The 22,570-nt window shown below is 33.5% G+C and overlaps 1 protein-coding gene across 1 annotated transcript in view; it reads right to left on the reverse strand.

Annotated features, from left to right (window-relative positions):
- LOC106870287 (uncharacterized) overlaps positions 1–22,570 on the reverse strand; it is a 157,562-nt gene that overhangs the window by 47,736 nt on the left and 87,256 nt on the right. The window contains exon 9 of the mRNA XM_014916308.3: positions 11,284–11,395. Within this exon, the coding sequence (XP_014771794.1) occupies positions 11,284–11,395 (112 nt within the window). The remainder of the gene's footprint in view (positions 1–11,283; positions 11,396–22,570) is intronic.

Below are 22,570 nucleotides of genomic sequence, written 5' to 3' on the forward strand. Positions count from 1 at the left end.
GCGAAAGCTAAATTGTGATGGCACCTGTGCTCAGCGTCGCCTTTCTGGCACTTGTGCGGGTGGCACATAAAATACACCATTTTGAGCGTGGCCGTTGCCAGTACCGCCTCACTGGCCTTCGTGCCGGTGACACGTAAAAGCACCCACTACACTCTATGAGTGGTTGGCGTTAGGAAGGGCATCCAGCTGTAGAAACCATGCCAAATCAGATTGGAGCCTGGTGTAGCCATCTGGTTTCACCAGTCCTCAGTCAAATCGTCCAACCTATGCTAGCATGGAAAGCGGATGTTAAACGACGATGATGAAGATGATATATATATATATATATACATATATATATATATATACATATATATATACATGTGTATATATATATATATATATACACATGTATCATCATCATCATCGTTTAACGTCTGCTTTCCATGCTAGCATGGGTTGGACACCATTTTGCGAGTGACAATGACGTTATAGATGCTGTAGGAAGTTTCTTGGAGTCTCAAACAAAAGAGTTCCTCTACGCCAAGATAATAGCGCTTCAGCACTGCTGGAGAAAGTGTTCAGCCATCAAGGGGGCCTATGTTGAAAAATCATCAGTAGTTTTGTACTATGTTTTGTTTTTTTGAGGCTCAAGACTTTTCATACACCCCTCATATATACACATATGTACATATGTATATATACATATATATATATATATATATACATATGTACATATGTATATATATGTACATATGTATATATACATATATACATATATATACACATATGTACATATATATGCACATATGTACATATATCTGTATATATATATATATATACTTTATCTAAAAGCAGCAGAAATATAACAAAAAAACCGTTACTCTGAGTTTCACGTTCCCGTTCATCGGACAGTTTTGTTAGAAACTCCATTTCTAACAAAACTGTCCGATGAACGGGAACGTGAAACTCAGAGTAACGGTTTTTTTGTTATATTTCTGCTGCTTTTAAATAAAACATATTACTCTACCTCTGGTATTTGAGTACTCTTTTTTCCACCTTGTTGCACATTTCATGTGCTTACTCCGGTATATATATATATATATATATATATATATATATATATATATATATATATATACAGATATATATATACTAACTGACGTTCCCAGTAATTCCTGGAAATGTGGGGCTTATCCCTTGGTTCTATTCTCATAGTTGTTTCGCTAATCCAATGCAAAGTATGTAACCTTTAGAACAGTTTTTGTGCATTTACAGAGAATACCTAACTTCCTTATACAGGCTCTTGTTTTTCGGAATTCCTAATAGGTTATGGATACCGAAATTGTGATGTCAGTTATGTAATAACATGAAATTAGTTACCTGATAGTAAGAATTCAAATAAAGTAGCCCCGAAAAGGGCTTTAATGCATTCCCAGAGTATATAGAACTTAGGAGTATATAGAACTAATAAGTTATGTACAGTAAAATCCTGAAGCATGTTATGTAATAAGAGGTTAATCAGAAATGAGATAATAACAATTCAAAGTAAATAACTCTGAAAAGGGCTTTTGTGCATTCCCAGAGAATATTACCCTCAGCAACACTAGTGTTGGTATATTTGTGAATAAGTCACTAACCGAAGTAAGTATTGTTTAGGAAAATACTATTTAACTAGTTTAAGGATTGTACTGGATAAATTGCGAAAATAACTCTAACAGTTCAAATACAAAGAAATAAGAATACTCAATTTGATTTATACCAAATGATTTAGGAAAATGAATGGGTTATTTCCCTTAGCTGTTAAAATGAAATATATTAGATATATATATAAGGGTCCCTTCCAGGGGCCCTATTATGATTTTTTTCAACATTCTGGAGTATGCCATGAGATTTCCAGACATGAATTCTACTCACGTGTCAAGTTTCATCAAAATTGATAAAATGATGTAGGGGGAGTTAGCTAATAACTCCTCAAACACACCCACAGATAGAACTTCCCACATATGTAGTATATATATATATATATATATATATTCTCTTTTACTCTTTTACTTGTTTCAGTCATTTGACTGCGGTCATGCTGGAGCACTGCCTTTAGTTGAACAAATCGACCCCAGGACTTATACTTTGGAAGCCTAGTACTTATTCTATCTGTCTCTTTTGCCGAACCACTAAGTTACGGGGACGTAAACGCACCACCATCTGTTGTCAAGCGATGCTGGGGGGACAAACACAGACACACACATACATATACATACATATATACGACGGGCTTCTTCAGTTTCCGTCTACCAAATCCACTTACAAGGCTTTGGTCAGCCTGAGGCTATAGTAGAAGACACTTGCCCAAGGTGCCACGCAGTGGGAATGAACCCGGAACCATGTGGTTTGTAAGCAAGCTACTTACCACACAGCCACATATATATATATATATATATATATATATATATACACACACACACACATACATAAAACAAATAGGAAGGGATTATCCATCTCCCTCATAGCCTTACCTAGCCTTACAAGTTGTATTCTTTCTCTATTTTCTCATTTCACCCCTTCAGCCAAAAGCAAATAAAACTATTCCATTCAGATACTAACTATCACTCTCTCCCTCCCTCTTTTCAGCTTCATACTCTTCTTGATACCTTAGTACTCCCCCTCCAATACCAACTCTCATTCATTACTGTACTAACCACTGCTATCTTGACCCCCAAGCTACCCTTCTACCCCCTGCTCTCAATCTCCCTCTATCTTCTCTCATACCTTAGTAATCACCTTCCGTCACTGAATTAAACACTTTCCCTACCTCAAATAATTGCCATTCCTTCTCTTACTATCTCAACTTCCAATAATTCTATAGCTACTATCCCTAAATTTTGACACCTATACACAAACCCAACACAATAGACTACCTTTCAATTACCATCTATCCAACCCCTCCTATTCACCTCTTAATTCTCCACCTCTATTACTAACTCCTTTAATACACTCATTATTAACTCTCTCACTCTTCCTGAACTAGCTCTCTTTTCTCCTCTCATAATTCTCTGTCTCAACACCTCCCATAGCCCCACCAACCTTCATATTTTACCCCTCTAAAACAGCTGCTAGCTTTCTACATTTAATCCTTCCATCTTTGAACTTCTCTGCATGTAAGCTCTTCTCTACACTGATGACAAAGGCTCATCTTATCCAATGTTGATTGCATCCATCATGGCTGCATATTATGATGATCTACATCTACCAACATTATTATGGATCTTTGAGCCCCTAGAATAAGTGGTTGGACTTCTAACACCATTCTTCTAACCCTTTAATTTTCTGTCATTTGTACTCTGTGGAAGTTGAATCTTTTACTATATCTATATATTCATACTTAAATATTCATCATCTGAAAGTCTCCACCCTTTGCTTTCTCTCGTTTTGCATGTATACATATGTTTCATATCCAAACAATTATATTTAATATATCTAATTTGTTTATCCACATAAATGCCTCTACATATATACACTGGGTCATCTCATAAATAATGCGGTTTTTTCAACTGCATGAACTAAAAGTTATAGGGGAACAGCATAAACTACTTGCATCAACTTGCTATAAAAGCAGGTAGTAATTTTACCTTGTCCTTATTTTTAGTGCAAGTTTTGAAGAGTGCATTTAGATTTTAACAGTTATTTTTTCAAAGCTATAATGGAAGTAACAAAGGAGCATATTTCGCATATATTGCTTTATGAGTTCAATAAAGGTAACAATGCATCAGAAAATGCGAGGAATATTAATGCAGTATATAGGAATCGGACAATACACATAAGCTGGAAACTATATCTATGTATGCGGGTGGCACGTAAAAGCACCTACTACACTCTCAGAGTGGTTGGCGTTAGGAAGGACATCCAGCTGTAGAAACTCTGCCAAATCAGATTGGAGCCTGGTGTAGCCATCCGGTTTCACCAGTCCTCAGTCAAATCGTCCAACCCATGCTAGCATGGAAAGCAGACGTTAAACGATGATGATGATGATGACATATATATATATGGAAACTATAGCCTAGAAGACAAGCCTCATCCTGGTAGATCTATAGATCTTGACAAAGATGTCCTGCAAACTCTCGTGGAACAAAAGCCCCATCGTAACTGTTGAGGAACTAGTAGAGAAGCTTGGATTTGGTCATTCAAGTCAGCGCTAGAAGAAAAACAACCATCTTTGGTTTCAAGACAAAAGGTGTTCTTCCACCATGATAATGCTCGGCCACATACAGTGAGGATGACATTCCAAAGACTGGAGAGTTTGAATGGAAAACGATGCCCCACACACCATATTCGCTGGATATTGCCCCATCTGTTTACCATTTATTCCACAGTCTTCAAAATCATTTGGACAGAAAAATATGAATTCTGTAGATGAGGTCAGAACAGTACTGGAGTATTTTTACTCACGGCCAAGTGAATTTTGCAAGTCTACCAGATAAATGGAAGAGCATTGCAGAAAATGAAGGAGAAAAAGAACTTTATCTTAATTTTGAAAAATAAAAGAGGTATAAAAAAACCGCATTATTTATGGGATGACCCATCTGTAGAAAAGGCGTAGGTAGAATCTGCCACACTCCAGGGAGAAAAACTAGAAGTAGTTGATAGCATCCACTACCGAGGTGACCAAGTTTGTAGCGGGGGATGGGTGCACTGAAAGTGTAACTGTTAGAATAAGAATAGCCTGGATAAAGTTCAGAGAGCTCTTACCTCTGCTGGTGACAAAGGGCCTCTCATTCAGAGTAAAAGGCAGACTGTATGACACATGTGTTCGAACAGCCATGCAACATGGCAGTGAAACACGGGCCGTGACTGTTGAGGACATGCATAAGCTTGCAAGAAATGAAACCAGTATGCTCCAATGGATGTGTAATGTCAGTGTGCATACTAGACAGAGTGTAAGTACCTTGAGAGAAAAGTTAGACCTAAGAAGCATCAGTTGTGGTGTGCAAAAGAGACAATTGCACTGGTATGGTCATGTGGCAAGAATGGATGAGGATAGCTGTGTGAAAAGTACATCCTAGCAGTTGAGGGAACCTGTGGAAGAGGTAGGCCCAGGAAGAGCTGGGATGAGGTGGTGAAGCACGACCTTCGAACTTTAGGCTTCACCGAGGCAATGACCAGTGACCGGGACCTTTGGAAATATGCAGTACATGAGAAGACCTGGCAAGGCAAGTGAGAGCATAATCTGTGACCTCTGCCAGAAGTGTAGCCAGCTCACTAATTCGTATCTTTACTTCATTGGACACTAAAAACCCTGCTTGCGAAGACCTGTTGAGGCAAGTGAATTCGGAATTTGGAATTTGAAATTTGAAATCTGAATTCAAAATTGAACCGAATCCGACGACTGGCACCCATGCCAACCTCTCCTTCATTGGACCCTAAACTCTGCTTGCAAAGACCTGTTGGGGCAAGTGAAATCGTAATTGAACCATACTCCATGACTGGCACCACACCAGTGGAGCACTAACAGCACTGTTGAGTGTGTTCATTGCCAGAGCAGCTGTCTGGCTTCCATGCTAGTGGCCCATAAATAGCACCATTTGAACCTTCTAGCACTTGTGCTGGTGGCACGTTAGAAATCGCCCAACCCATGCTAGCATGTAAAGTGGACGTTAAATGATGATGATGATATATATATATATATGAGGGGAAGTCGAAAATTACCTGCACTTTCACCATAACATATCTTTATTATTGTCACACTGCTTTCTGCATCGTGCATAGAGTTGGTACTATTGTGGTCACGTGATCAAAGTTTGAGCCTGACTGTACCATTTTTCTTTCTGGCTTTACAGCATAAGCATGGCCGCTCTACCATCTCTCAAGCTTGCGGAATCTTTTCATTAATGGTGGGGTTGATGGGCATCCCACTCCCTTTTCGTGCATCATGCTTGTCCAGCCACTTTTAAACTTCTCAATCCACTCATACATGCTTCTACGTGATAGTGCACTGTCCCCGTATTGTGCTAAATGCCTCCAATGAATTTCAGCATCTGACACACCAGAGAAATCTAATCACTGCTCTTTGTTCATCTTTGTTGCACATTGCTAGGAGAGTGGCCACTGTAAAGCCAGAAAGAAAAATGACGTGATCAGGCTCGAACTTCAATCACGTGACCACAATGCTACCAACTATAAGCACGGATGTGCAGAAGGCAGTGTGACAATAATAAAGATATGCTATGGCAAAAGTGAAGATAATTTTTGACTTCCCCTCATATATATATGGCACCTGTGGACAAAAGAGATACTAGGAAGACATCAGATGAAATAGTGAGGACTGATCTCAGGAGTTTGGGCTTCATGGATGACAATGGAGTGAAATGTCTGGCAATATGAGTTTCTCGAAAAGACCTGCCCATTTGAGAAAAACTGAGCTCTGTGTTCCCCTCACATGTAGTGATAAAATTTTTGACAAACCCTACTCCAACAAACCAAGCTACATCTCTTCTCTTCCTCACATTTCTTCTTTTTCATGCACTATGCTCTCTCACTCCCCAATCCTGCGCTTATTCTTATTTCTCACTCTCCAATCCTGCGCTTATTCTTATTTCTCACTCTCCAATCCTGCGCTTATTCTTATTTCTCACTCTCCAATCCTACCCTTCCCACTGTACCATTACTATCCTGTTGTCCTCTACTTTCTCTATATACCCATATTTCACCCATCACTGCATTCCTCCACTCTCCACTTTTTGTATTCAAGCGAAGTTCCTACTAACTATGCTACCATCCCATATATATTCTGATCCCTGTGCCTTGAGGGTATACCCTTGCACTCACCACCATTTCTTTCTATTGCTCTATCCCTCTGACTGGATAACCATATATCTCCTCTACAGTAAGATACCTATTTGTGTCCCTCAGTCAAACTTTAACCCCACATCACCTGACACAAGACCACTTTTCTCTCAAAGGATCTTTGTCTTATGAGTTACTTGGTGACCCCTCACCAGTGCTCTTACCATGTAAAAGTATCCAGTCCACACTGCAAAATGGTCAGCATTTGGAAGAAGAGCATCCAGCTGTAAAAACTGCCAAAACAGACATCGATGATGCTGATGGCATGTAAAAAGTACTGTCGACTATGTCAGATGGTTTGTGTTAGGAAAGGTATCAAGCAATAAAAACCATACCAAAACTGACAGTGAAGCCTGATGCAGTCTTCTGGCTCACCAGCTCCTGTCAAACCATCCAACCTATGCCAGCATGGAAAATGGATGTTAAATGATGATGATATATATATATATATATATATATATTTGGAGATTCCAAGGAGTTAAGATTGAGAAAAGAACCTTTTTAGAAAGTCGATAGACACTAACCTTTGGGAAGAGATTTCACAAAATTTGTGTGGTTTTTGCTTTTATAGATGTGCTTTCAGTTCTTAACGTTTTCAAGCATGTATTATTACATATATGTAATGAAATCTCTTCTCAAAGATTAGTGCCTTTCTATTTTCTAAAAAGGTTCTTTTCTCAATCTTAACTCTTTGAGAAAAAAATCTTCTCTCCAAATATTATAACTGTATCAAGGAATTTCCAAAACACTCTGAATATATATATATATATATACACACATACATGCAAAGACACATATGTAAATGCACACATATATGAACATATATAAAGAATAAGGAGAAAATGATCCCATAATGAGGTTTATTACCTTTACTTGATTCATATATATATATATGCATATATACATACACATACATACAAATATATACAAAGTGCAGATGGTATTCATTTGGAATTTTCAACTGCTAATTTTACACATATTTTTTCTTTGTCAGTCTTTTTTTCCTTAAAAAAACAAATATGAATTTTTGCTTTTTTACTTCTAGAATAATTGACTACGGAACATTTTGAACTCCACAATTTGTGAAAGAGGCATGGAGTCCTCCTTGGAATCTCTGCTGGAAGGACAAAAAAGATTTCAGACTTCCTCAACATCAGCAGAAGGATAGTGGAAAAGGTCAGAAAGGAGCTGGAAGATTTGGGATTGACTGGGTAGCAAGACTCTGCACCCTGTCACACCAAACGAAAGACCTAGGCCTGGCTGTTGGAGAATTTCTTTGATCACACAGTGCCTGACATTTAGCCTCCCAACTCATCTGACTGCAAACCCTTTGACTTCTTCATGCACAGTGGAATGAGAGACCAAAAAATCAAGCTGCAACACAAAGGATGAGCTGAGATTACCACGACCTTCAAGGGCCTAAAATGGGAAATAGTGACGAAGGCCTATGGCTAGTTCCAAGATCACCTGGAGGCTGTCATCAAGGCCAATGGCGTGTTCGAGTGAGATTGACAGAACATCATAAAGGCAAACTGACCTAAATTTGATGAATATATCTCAGAAAATAAAAACCTCTATTTTTTCCTGAGACAGTCATCATGCAAATGTGTACTGTTTGCACCCTGTATACACACACATTCATGCATCATAATCACCATCATCATCGTTTAACATTAGTTTTCCATGCTGGTATGGGTTGGACGGTTTGACTGGGGACTGGCAAGCCAGGCAGCCGCAACAGGCTCCAATCTGATCATATTTCAACAGCTGGATGCCCTTACTAATGCCAACCATTCTGAGAATGTTGTGGGTACTTTTTACATGCCACCAGCACAGGAGCCAGTCAGGCGGCACTGGCATTGGCCATGTTTGGATGGTGCTTTTTACAAGCTACCAACACAGAAGCCAGTCAGGGCAGGGATGCTGGCATCGACCATGTGCAGATGGTGCTTTTTACATGCCACCAGCACAGTGAGCCAGTCAAGCGGCACTGGCAACAACTTATGCATGAATGGTGCTTATTGCGTGCCACCAACATGGGAGCCAGTCAGGCGGCCCTGGCATAGGCCACAACTACAATTTCCATTTGATTTGATTTTGATTTTGATTTACTTGACTCACTAGGTTTCCTCAAGCATGGCATGTTGCCCAAGGATTCGAAAGTACTTTTTAAATTGATTGGTTATGCAACACTGGTGTAGGCTATGACTGTGATCTCACTTTACTTGCCAGGTCTGCTCAATCACAGCATATCTCCAGAAGTTTTGGTCTTTTGTCATTGCCACTGTGAGGCCCAACGCTTCACGACCTCATCCCATATCTTCCTGGGTCTCCCTCTTCCACTGTTAGGTAGTGACACTTCTTCACACAGCTCTCCTCATCCATATGCAGCACATGAGCATATTAGTGTAGTCGTCTCTCTTGAACACCACATCTGATGCTTCTTATGTCCAACATTTCTCTCTGGACGCTTACACTCTGTCATGTGTGCACACTGACATTATACATCCAGCAGATCATACTAGCTTCATTTCTTTCAAGCCTACGCATGTCCTCAGCAGTCACGGCCCATGTTTCATTGCCATGTAGCATGGCAATTCGCACACATGCATCATACAATCTACCTTTCACTCTGAATGAAATGCTCCTTGTCACCAGTAGAGGTAGGAGCTTTCTGAACTTTGCCCAGGCCTTGTTTCTCCTTCTGGCATGTGATGGAATCAGTTTTCTGTGCATCTGCCACGCACAAAAGCTATCTTCCTGGTTAACCTTCCTTTGATGTTGCTGCACCCCTTATATGTCGATAGCTTACACTGGGTACATCTTATGGAGTTTCTACCTATACCTTTTCTACAGATCAAGCAGGGCCATCTACCTGATGGGGTTTGTGAAGTGTTCGCCTTCCTACTTACTATGACTTTGGTTTTTGCAATATTGATTTTAAGGCTCTTGCATATATAAATGTATACATACACATATATACACACACAGATATAAATATACATATATAGATCTATATGTATATATAAATATGTATGTACATACATTTGTGTGTGTATATATATATATATACATGTATAAGTATACACTAAAACATATATATACATTGTTGTATTTCGGGACGGTCACTTTATTAATTTTTTTTTTGTCAAATAAACATATGCACTATATTCATTCTTCACTAATTTATTACTGTTCATATTCTAACTCATGTCCATTGTCTAGAAATCTTTCGTCACACATCTATGACCTCTTCAGTGACACTTTCCTTCTCTGTGTGTACTCTTGCTCTACTTATTTCACATCAGGAATCTTGCAACACAAATTCATTAACGTATGTAACTCGGATATATACATATATATGTGGAGGTGCAATGGCCCAATGGTTAGGGCAGCGGACTCGTGGTCATAGGATCACGGTTTTGATTCCCAGACCGGGCATTGTGAGTGTTTATTGAGCAAAAACACCTAAAGCTCCACAAGGCTCCGGCAGGGGATGGTGGCGAACCCTGCTGTACTCTTTCACCACAACTTTCTCTCACTCTTACTTCCTGTTTCTGTTGTGCCTGTATTCACGCTGAATATCCCCGAGAACTACGTTAAGGGTACACGTGTCTGTGGAGTGCACAGCCACTTGCACGTTAATTTCACGAGCAGGCTGTTCCGTTGATCGGATCAACAGGAACCCTCGGCGTCGTAAGTGACGGAGTGCCAACAACAACATATATATATATACTTGGTTAAAGGTGTGAAGATCGCACATATATATATATAATATATATATATACACACACGCATACATATGCAGGTTGCTGTGCACTCACCTGTAAAGTCACTATTATTCTATGTATCATTCTCAGTGATATTTGGCAATAAAGCACCTGTCACTGAAGAAGTAGAGTACATGGAAATATGATCCGACAGTTCTAGCACTCATGCCAGATGGTTCTCATCTGCAAATGATATATATATATATATATATATATATATATGCATGTGTTCTCAGTATTTTGCATCTGTATGAGAGGTTCACTCAAGACCAAATTTCATGGTATTTGTTGTTCTAGGATACAAAGATTGCCATTTGATATTCATTCTGCTTCCTTCACTTATATATATTACACATATATACAGACAAATAAGCATTCTTGTACAGAATATCTTTCATCTACTTAAAGCTATGGAATCTAGAGGTGAGTGTCAATTCTATTGATTATTGTGACTCTTAGGAAATGTTAACTATTCCACAAAAAAATAGCTCCCTTTCCACAAGGAAATATTCATTTTTAATGTACTTAATTTTCTACAATAATATAAGTATTGTTTGTATTCAGCCAATTCAATGACAGATTCAAACTTTTTAAGAAAAGTGTGTTAGTTATATCAATTTGTTAGTGAACATTAATGATGTAGACGAAGAAAATACATAAACATCAACAAAACTGTCCTCGTAAATACACTTACATCCACATTGGAATTACTTCTAAAATATATTATTCTTTTCTCATCCTTGTTTCTTTTTCTTATTCTCTTTTGTTTCTTATGCTTTTTCCAGCGTTTCGCAACATTTACACGCCTTAAAATGTATTTCAAAATAAACAAGTGGAAGAAAAAGAAAAAATAATTGCAATAAGTAAGAAATATAAACAAAGCTTCATATGTTGATAATTATTTTCAATATATTCTTATGATCCAAAATTGGCTATCAGATTTATTATCAATCCATTTAAGATTTTACAAATGGAATAAAGAAACAGAACCTTACTTAGCAATAACCAAGCAGTTAAAACTGACCAAGGAACTAAGCTGGTATGTTTTATTTATAACCTTCATTAATTTATAAAAATGCTTTATATATATATATATATATATATATATATATATATATATATATATACATATCTATATATATCCAACCCACATATGGAGAAACAGATTTTAACCCATTGATAATGATGATAATGATGATGTTGATGACTATGATAATGATTCTTATCTTTTTTCAATGTTAGCATGGAATGGATGGTCTGGAAATCCAGATATTTGCACTAATTATTGGAATTTGCAGCTGGGAACCTTTCCTAAAGCCCCATCCGCACACTATCCTTCTGCTGTCCAAGTATCTGATATATGTATGTGAGATGCATGCTAACATCAAAATCATTTTGAGTTGAATGCAGAATTTCAAAATATATAAATATAAAATGCTCAAATAGAATGAAAATAAAGAAATTTGCAATATCAGTTTCATTTATATATATATATATATATATATATATATATATATATATATATATATATATGAAATTCTTTTTAACAAGTTTTAATGAGGTTAGAATTATTATTAAGAAAACAAACAAACAAACCCAAATTTGAAACCAATTGCTCATACCTTGCCAATTTAGAGTATGGGGAACTTATACAAGTTGAAGATAAAATTTTCATTGGTAGTGGTTTTTTAAAGACACACAACTGCTTAGGAATTGGGTGAAGGTAAGAGGAAATTGCGATCTTCACACCTTTAACCAAGTATAATAAAGACGAGTGATATGAAGTGGTTCCAATTGAGAGTCGAAACCAGATTGCAGACAGACTTCTCAGACAATTTTACTGCTGCAGCAAACTGTCTGTCATAAATACTACATTTATATTTATGTAATATATCAGTGTAAGATGAAGCAAAAATACCAAAACAAAGTATATATATATATATGATTTTTTTTAATGTAATACAATTGTAAGAAACAAATTTCTTTCTATTGTTAGTTGTCACCTGCTCTTTCTTGTTTCTGTGTGCGTGTGTACATAGTGTATATATATACATACATTTTATTTATATATATATATATATATATATATATATATATATATAAAATCATCACCCTATCTTGTCATATTACTTATATTAATTCACTCATCCACTGCCATCCATCATTTCTCTTCCCTCTTTTTCTACTGTCCTCAGCTATCTTTAACATACATTTGTCTGGTTTACTCTCCCACTTGACTCTGGACCTTCACTTATTTTTTCTCATGTCCCCTTCTCCCACACCTTTCATCCATTCTTGTCCTTATGTATGGAGAGATGAATACCCCACCTCTACACAATCCACTTTATGGCTTTCACTACTGTCCTTCCCTTTCTCACCCCACTCCTCATGACATTAATCCCTTTCTTTGCCTCAATAGTGACTACTGTTACTTTCTTCACTACAATACTCTCACAACTATAAATCTGTTCTTACAAACTTCACCCTCTCTCATTACCTCTCCTAAAGTCATTATAATCACTCTTATTCCTTTCATTTATAGAGGCCCCCTATAGGTCTTTCTGTCTTGTAAGGTGACCTCTCTACTAGCAGTGCCATGAAAAAAGAACCTGGCACACTGTAAAATGGTTGGCATTAGAAAGAACATACAAGAAAAAAAAAAACAAAAAAACAAGCCAAAACATTTGAGCATGTTGTCCTCTTAATTATCAGATCCTGTTGCACTAACCTATGCCAGCATGAAAAGATATTGAATGATTATATATATATATATATATATACTAGTGGGACCTGTGGAAATGTCATGAAACAAAAAGAATTAAGAGGAGCTATTTAAGAAAGAAAGGATGATTTGCATTTTTATTGCATATAACTCTTATTGTTGCCTGTGCAATAAATGATACAAAAATATACAATAACAATCTATACAATACTTAATACATGTATCATTCATTAATATTTAATTCTATTGAAACTGAAAGATCAGTATATAATTGCATACTCCTTATACAATATTTTGCATTATATAATTACATTATATACAATTAATGTACACAAAACAATATAGAGAATATACACAATGTTTTCAATTCCATTGAAAATCAAAAATAACATCCACAACTATTTTGCTAAGTTATTTCACTTCCAGTCCCAATAATATATTATAAGATTTCAAAATTTCCCTTTGCTAAACACTTTATATTTCTCCCTATCTCTCTTACTTCAACAAACTTTTTAACCTCCTTGTTTTTCTCTCTTTCTCTCACTTCCGCTAACCATGGCATGATGGTTAGTGGAAGTGACTATCTGCTATCTCACTCCCTCTCCCTCATTTACCTCCTCTCTCTAAAAACTAAAGCATAATGTGTGTGAACAAACAAGCAGAATTATTGTTATATAAATATGTATGCAAATATACATATCAAATACACACACCACACATATATAAAATATATACATATATATAATAAATATGTATCAAATATATACATATATATATAAACATATGTATAATATATATATATATAAACATATGTATAATATATATATATATATATATATATATTTACATCATATATATAAAATATATTTATATATATACATCATAAATATATATATATTTATACACATACACACACACGTTTATTTATATATGTACAAGAATCATTAATCATTTGCAATGCACTTACATTTCCTTCATTGACAGGAAGATGAGTTATGTGCACATTACTAGATGCACTTTTTCCCCGTGTTACTACAGTGCAAGTCTGAAATTGAAATATGAATTAAGATGTCATTGTTTTTAATCATGGCTGCTTTCTGTTGGCTCTAAAGAAGAGCAGCATTCATTGATTTGTATTATGGTGGCTGATTTTTTTTTTTTAACGGGTGGAGTAGTCAAAATCAGTCCAAGGTTCTCAGCACAACACTGAGTAATTTTCTGCTGCTATAGACACATCACAGATGAACTGCAAATTTTAAGAATGGTCACACATGTCCCAGACCAAGAAAGAGCAAAATACTCGCCTAGGTTCTGTGCTGATGATAACAACATTAAACAAGTCTGTGCTTGGTTCTATTAAACAGATATATCACTACTGATAAATTGGTAAATAGTATGCATACCAATTATGGTTCTCCTATGCAACCATCTGCAATAGAATTTCAGGCATAAAATTATTTTGAAATCTGTCAAAAACTTTTTGATCACTGTAGCAACAAAAATGAAACCTTCCTGGGAAAATGTCACTGGTCAGTAGTGTCAATGGATGACACTACTGCAAGTTGGAGAATAAATACTGGAATATAGAATGGAAACATTAACAGTCACCCATCAGTTTAGAATGCAACCAACAGTAGAACAAGTGATGCAGACTTTTTTTTCTTTTTTTGGTGGGGGAAGTTAACAGTAAGCAGTGTATAAGCTGTTGCATGATAAGTTACAGTCAGTATTTTTGAAGCAAACACCAAAGACAACTGTCAAAAGTGTTGTGCTGTTGCACGACAATGCCTATCCTCATATTAATGCTCAGTGTTGAAAGCCAACAGAAGCTGAAATTGGAGGTCTTGGAACATCCTTCTGAACTTGCTCCTATAAGCTATCATCTATTTGTTCCACTCAAAGACAGTATGAAGGCTATTGATATGCTATGGACCAAAAAGTGGAGGAAGCAGGACCTATGTGGTTCATCTATTCAGCTGAAAACAATTTTTTTCAGTTGGCATAAAGAAGCTTGCACAAAAATTGACCAAGTATGTTGAAAAATAATATATTCATATTTTTAAGATTTCTATTGTTTATATATTTAAAAAAAAAAAAAAGGTAATCATCCAGTTACTCTTCTTCACAGTAAACAGAAAGAGTTGTCAAGGTTAATGTAATGAAAATTACAATTCAATTGACATTTCTAATTAAACCAGTGCATGGTGCCAAGAAGGGTACGTGTCTACAGATGTGTGTGCAACTAACTTTCCTGCCAACAGCAAAGAAGATTGTAAGTACATTGCAAATAAATAATGACTTGCTGCTTTGTGTGTCTCTGCATGGGTGCATGTGCATGTATATGTGTGTGTATGTAAATTAGAAGAGAGAAGGGCAGTGTCTCTAGTTCATGACAGGTCAAATGGAGCAAAACAGTTATGACTAGGCAAGACTAGTGCAGTTGATAATTTTAAATATTTGTAGTGTAGCAGCTAACAGATACATGTATCTGTGTATACATGCATGTGTTCATGTATTTTATGTATGTGTGAACTTATATTTCTCCATAGAAGTAATAATGCAGTTTAGTTCCATTGGCCTAACATGGGTCAGAAAATAAGCAAAGCATTGTATATACATTTTCAGTCAAGCCTGAACGCGTTTAATTAACACACATTACAATGTCTGACAATCAGAAGACTTAAACCTAAATCTCTATAGAATAACGTAGAAGGCATTCTTCCAACTGTTGTGACAACTGTATACAATCCTCATTTGTTATCTATCTTTCTATTCCAAAAATGGCAGGTGGAAACAAAAACAAAAACAAAAAAATGAAAAGAAAGAAAGAAATGCATGATGTAGATATAAAGCCTTTAGTTGTGATGATTAAAAAAATTCTTTTTTAATAAATATCATACCTTAGGTTTAAAGAAAAGTGGAAATTCCTCATGCTTATCAATTAAAATAAAAATGTTCAAGCTGGAAGTTGAAATTTTATCATAGATTTATTGCTGCACTACCATATGATATTAATATCAATAATTCTTTTTAACTTAGGCACAAGACCACAAATTTGAGGGCAAGTGTTAGTTGATAAAAATCAACCTAGTACTTTAGCAACCCCCAGAAGAATGAAAGGCAAAATTGACTTCAGTAGAATTTCAACTCAGAACAAATACTACAAGGTATTTTAGCTGATGCTCAAATAATTCTGCTAATTCACTACCCTAATAATAATATTCATGCTGATGATAATTTCTTTTGACTATGCACAGAGCCAATTTTTTGCAGTGAAGAAAGTAAAGTCAGATGGAATTCATCCCAGTAAATAATGTAATAATGTTATTGACCCTGTAGGAATGAAAGACAAAGTCAAAACTAGTGGGATTTGAAAAAAAAATGGAGATGATGATGAAAGTAAATACAAAGAGGTATTTAGTCTGACATGCTACTATTTCTGTGTAATCTTCAAACAAAAAGTAACTAATTGTAGCACAAAACCACAAATTTTGGAGGAAAATAAATTAAATAGTCTTAAATTAATGTATATACTAAAGGTGCATTAAATCATCTTTAGTATATACTGGTTTTAGCAAGCCCACTGTTAGAAGAATGAAAGGCAATGTTAATTCAAATGGAATCTGAATTAAGTATGTCTTAAATACAAGAAATTGCATTGTTTCAGCCCTGCCACTGCCATATATTTTCACCAGGAGATTGTTTGACCTAATAGGAAAGTGTCACACATCCTGGCAAGATTTGAACTCAGAGTGTGAAAGGACTAAATACTGCAAGGCATCTATTTGTTCAAGCCTCTCTATTACAATAATAATAATTATTATTATTATCATTATTTTTAATTTAGGCACAAGGGCAATAATTTTGAGGGGAGGGATGTTAGTCAAATATGTCACTCTCAGTATTTGGACTACAACTTTATTTTAATCAACCCTGAAAGGATGAAAGGAAAAGCTGATTTTGGCAGGATTTGAATTCAGAATATAAAGTGATGGAAGAAATACTGCAAGGCATATTGTTTAATGCTCAAACAATTTTGTGAATTTGCTAGGACTTAATTTTCCTAAATTCATTAAAAGAGAAAAATCTAACTTCAACCCAATAGTAAATGGTTAGACATACTACTGTTTGTAGTTCACTTTTGAAAATCTTTCTATTATTTCTTTCTTCAAATATTTTTTAACATTTCTGTCCTAACCTATTTAGGATTAACTGGAAATTATTTTATTCTTAGACTCTCTATGCCCATTTGATGCAGACTATTAAACTTTACATGTCACTTAAATACATGATCCACATCTAGCTTTTAAGGTGTGTCAAAATATTTCTCCATTGTTCACAAAGAATAGAATTCTTCTTTCTTACAGAATGTATATATAAAAAAAACTCACAAGCATTATAAAAAAAAGCATAATAAAAACAAACAAATAAAAAGAAAACCACCTGGAGGGATGCAATGTATACCATCTACCAACATTTCATACAATCTGGTAGATAAGTATTAAGAATTGGACATGGTAAAATGAATGTTTTTCATTTTATAAGACATTATGAATTTGTTTATTAAAAAAAAGTATGTTCATTGTTATGCAACTTGGAATGGTAATTTTTGTTTTTGAATTGGATTATTTTTTACAATTTCACAAAATCACTTGTATTTTGGAATGTATAATAGTTATTTTATGAAAAACTTCTTAGAATCATTACTCTGAGGGGAAAAAATTCAACATTTTTTTTTTCATGTTAAACAGTTGTCAAAATTTATTAATTTTAATTAGATCTGTATTTGAGCTATTTTATTCATTACTGAAAACTAATAATTTTATTTTTTGCATATCCTAAGTTTTCTTTCCACCATAACCTAATATTATCTAATAATAGAATAAACAATTCCCAGATATAAAGCCTACAGTAACGAAATAGAAATCACGAATACTTGTGTCAATTCTTAAAAATCAATAAAAGAAAGAGAGAGAAAAAAAGGAAGAAGAAAATCATGTAAATATATTTTTTTTATTTTTCTTCAATAATGTCTAGCAAATTTCAATTTTATTTTCTTTTTTATAGATAAATGAGGAAGGCTACTTTTTACCAATTTTATTTGAAGTTGTAATACTTCAAGAATAGTCTTTAGTGAAAACATGATGCACATTCATTTATGGGACAAAATTTTTCGGGCTCAAAGTTTCCCCTTGATTAAAGGAGAAAAAGTACATAAAAAAAAGAACAATGATAACAATAATAATTCTGAATGAGGGAGTGAGGGCTGTCCAACAAAACCATTACCTAGTACAATTATTAAATATATTCAATATAGAGCCATAAAAACAAAGTAGTTGAAGCTTGTTGCTCTATATTAAAGGAAACTGAGGAGTATGTAAATCTAAGGAAAGCATTTTTAAATGAGCAAAGTATCAGTAGTATGAATAGCATATGATGAATATTATTTTTAAAGAAAATTTAACTCGCATACCAAATTCCAAGGGGAGATAAATAAGTTTATACATATTGTAGAGTTCTATAGATTAATTTTGAAAAATTAGAGTCAATACATACTCACATTATTGATATCTAGCCAGAATATTTTTTATAAAAATATTAAATTTAGAAGCTTAAAAAATAAGTTTATACTTGTGATAGGAAACAGAAAAGTATTTTTTAGAAAATATATTACATAATACTAGGGAACAGGAAATAAGAGTATTTTTAAATTAAATTAATGAGTGCATAATGAATGTACTCATTATAAATCATATTTAACAAACTGGGCATTGGCATAATTTGCTAAATTGATAAAGTTAAGAGAAATAAAATAACTTCTGAAAGTGCTACATAAGCAAAAAGAAATATGCCAAATGAAAAGTGAGTTTACTAATATTTTTCTCCCAACAAATGCAAATGTATTTGTTACCTATTCATTTCAATATTTTGAATCAGTTATTTTCAACAGGTGATCATTGTATAATTGATGAGCCTTTAAAATAATTTCCAAAGTATGAATCAAAATATTTTAAATGAATATACTTTTTTTTAATGATATTTAAATTATTTCATTACATGAATCATCTAAATGTCAATGGCAGTTGGATTTTTGGTATATGCATACAGAGTGTAGACATCAGATTATACACAGCAGTTAAGACATTCATTCACAAACAAAAATGTGTTCACAGGGCAAGAATTCACATTTTGGATTTAATATGTTAAGAAAAATTTCATTTTTTTTTTTTTTTCGTCATTTGTTTTATTTTTGAAAGCTTAAACTTATGGTAAATTAAACATTTTATAAGATAAATGTGTAAAGTTGATATGGAACTTAAAAAAATAATTAAATAACATTTAATAATTGTAGATGGAATGGAATTTTATGATCATCACAAGCCCAATAAATAGCTGAGTACTTTTGCTTTACAGAATGAAAATTTGATAGAAAAAATACTTTGCTTTAACAAATATGCCTACAGTTGAAAAAGAATATGAATGAATATTATATATAGAAAATACTACTAATTGTCTAGGTTAAGTAAGTTAACAAAAACTAAATGAAACAAAGTAAATTTATTAACCAAGTTTACCAAATGTGTTAATTGCCAATCAAGATACTGTGATATGATGGAAATACATATTATATGAGATCAGTAAGCTTTGATGATGAAGAGTAACAAAAGCATAGAATAATGAGTCTTGTATGTAGATATATTTAATATACATCAACAGCCTAAAGCTAACTAGCCATTGAATAAATGAATGATTTGTGTACCCACAAGATAATCCGACAAGTTAATAACAAATACTTACATAAGGTAACTGAAATATAATATATTTAAAAAAAAAAAAAAAGATGAAAATTGGAAAATGATTTTGGAGAATAACAAAATTTTAAACAGAAAGTAAATTGGTTTCAAATTTAACTTTTAATTTTCAATAAGAAAACAGGTTGTTAAAAGGTATAAAAAAAAAGATGAAAAAAAAATTCAACAGCATTAGGAATTCAGAAAATATAGAATGGAAAGTTGTTGAATTTCCTTTTTTTTTTTTTAGAAAAAAAAAAAAAAAAAAAAATTTCTTTTCACACAAGTTATTAAGTTTAAAAGATTAAATAAAAAGGAAAATATAAAAACAAGCAGTTTTTAGTCTCTCCCTTTTTATATAAAAATCAATGCATACATTTAAAGAACAGAATAGCTATATCTAAATGTTTTGAAGTTTGATACAATTATTAAAACTGAATGCTTAAAAAAAATTAACATTCAGTTAAATAATATGAAAATGATGTCCAATTCAAAAATGAAAAAAAAAAAAAAGTATTATCTCAATATTTGAAAACAATAGTTTTGATTAATAATTATTTGAAAATTAATGCTCAATATCATCTAGGTATTTGCTAAATGCGTACAAAATAAATTACAATAATAAAGGAATATTTCATCATAATTTAAAGAAAATTTAGTATAGGCAGGAGGCAGTATGATTATACATTATCATTTTATGTAAACAATTGGCAAATTTTATGAAATACTTCAGAAAAAAAAGGGGAGGGGGAATTAGGAGATCCACTGTTAAAAGTGACCTAAAAATAATTGGACACACATTTCTCACATACAAATAACATCATACTGTCATCAGAGTTAATGCATACATGAATTGGTTTTGTTAAATAATAACCCACAACTGAATTTTTTACATCTGTCTCTCCTGTGCAATACCAACCAATTTACCATATGTACAAGTTTCAGTTATAAAGTTCCAGTCATATAGCCAAAAATACTAAAGGTTTTATGTCACTTATATGAGAAAAGGCAAATTTATTTTGCCCTATCATGGAAGTTTTCAAAAGTATATTCATATACAGTCAAATGTTAAGTATTTAATACAGTCGGTCTTGGAACTTTATGGACATATGTTTGGCTACATACTGCAAGGTCTGTTCAAAACACTGATACTAAAAATAAAAATAAAATTTAAAAAAATCAAAACAGCCATATTCCCTGGGTTCACTTTTGTGCTCCCCCCTACCAAGTTTTAAGCTTGTGAAAGACCATTGCTACATTGACATTTAAGCCATAATGCCAACTGTAAAAAAGAAACTGAAGAATCCTCTGATTCAAATAGATTTCAGAAATGTTAACAGTTTTACTGCAAGGAAAGTGTTTTAAAAGGGGAAATACAGCAATTATAGGAAAGAATCTTATATTTGTTTTTATAGTGGTTATGGAATTCCATTGACAAAACAGCATATATACAATCACACCCATACGTCAAAATATACTTCACAAAATGCTTAAATTTAACAACAAGCATTAATTTGAATATCTGAATATGATGATACATCAATGTGCATGTTTTCTTTATAAAATCAGTCACACAATTATCCTTAGAAAAAAAAAAAATCAAAAAGTGAAGCTAAATAACATCACTATGATTTGAAATATATCAATTCTTCAATTTCTAATTTATCAACCAAACAAGCAAGCTTCATGTATATATACTAGTAAGATTCAATGTTCTATTGCTGTAATCACATTTCAGAAGATTGATACAAAGTTTAATATGTTATAAATGATTGATAAGTATTGAATTATAAGCATAAGTCAAGGCATTAGCTCCCTTTATATCTTTAGCATACATCAGACAATTCTAACAAGTGAAATGTAATATATGCATATTATAACCATAAGACATTAATGAGAAATTGTAATGTTAAACATTACTTAAATTATTGTGTATGGATTGCTTTAGAAGACTACCCGTCAGCGCAGTACACAAAAGGAAGTTAGAATGCAACTGTTTGCAATGAATAGTTGTGTATAATAATTGAAATTTTTTGTTGTCTAAATATCTCATTGTAATAATTCAATCAACCTAAATTAATAAATAAGCAATAATTTTGAATTTAGTTAATATTATTTGTGCTTTGAAGAAGGAGGAAATTAAAAATATAAATAAAAATATTAATTCATCCTACTGCTATTATTTAAAGAGAAACTATACAATGAGATAAAAAAATAGCAAAAATTTGCTGACACTAAAATGGCAGTACAAATTTAGTTTATGCAATTTGTTCAAAGTAGTCTTAAACATCATTAGAATTATACTTATAAGTGAATATATCAATCGTTTCATTTACCCTATATTTCTTATTTAAAAAAATGCGTTTCTTATTTAAAAAAACCCTTTCACTAAAATAATATGTCATTGTAGTACATCTTATGGGAGATTTTATATCTCACTTTCTTTAGTTACAAAATAATAGAATTAG

The sequence above is a fragment of the Octopus bimaculoides genome, chromosome Z (genome assembly GCF_046866305.1).
Source record: "Octopus bimaculoides isolate indiv1 chromosome Z, ASM4686630v1, whole genome shotgun sequence".
In the NCBI taxonomy this organism is placed as follows: Eukaryota; Metazoa; Mollusca; class Cephalopoda; order Octopoda; family Octopodidae; genus Octopus; species Octopus bimaculoides.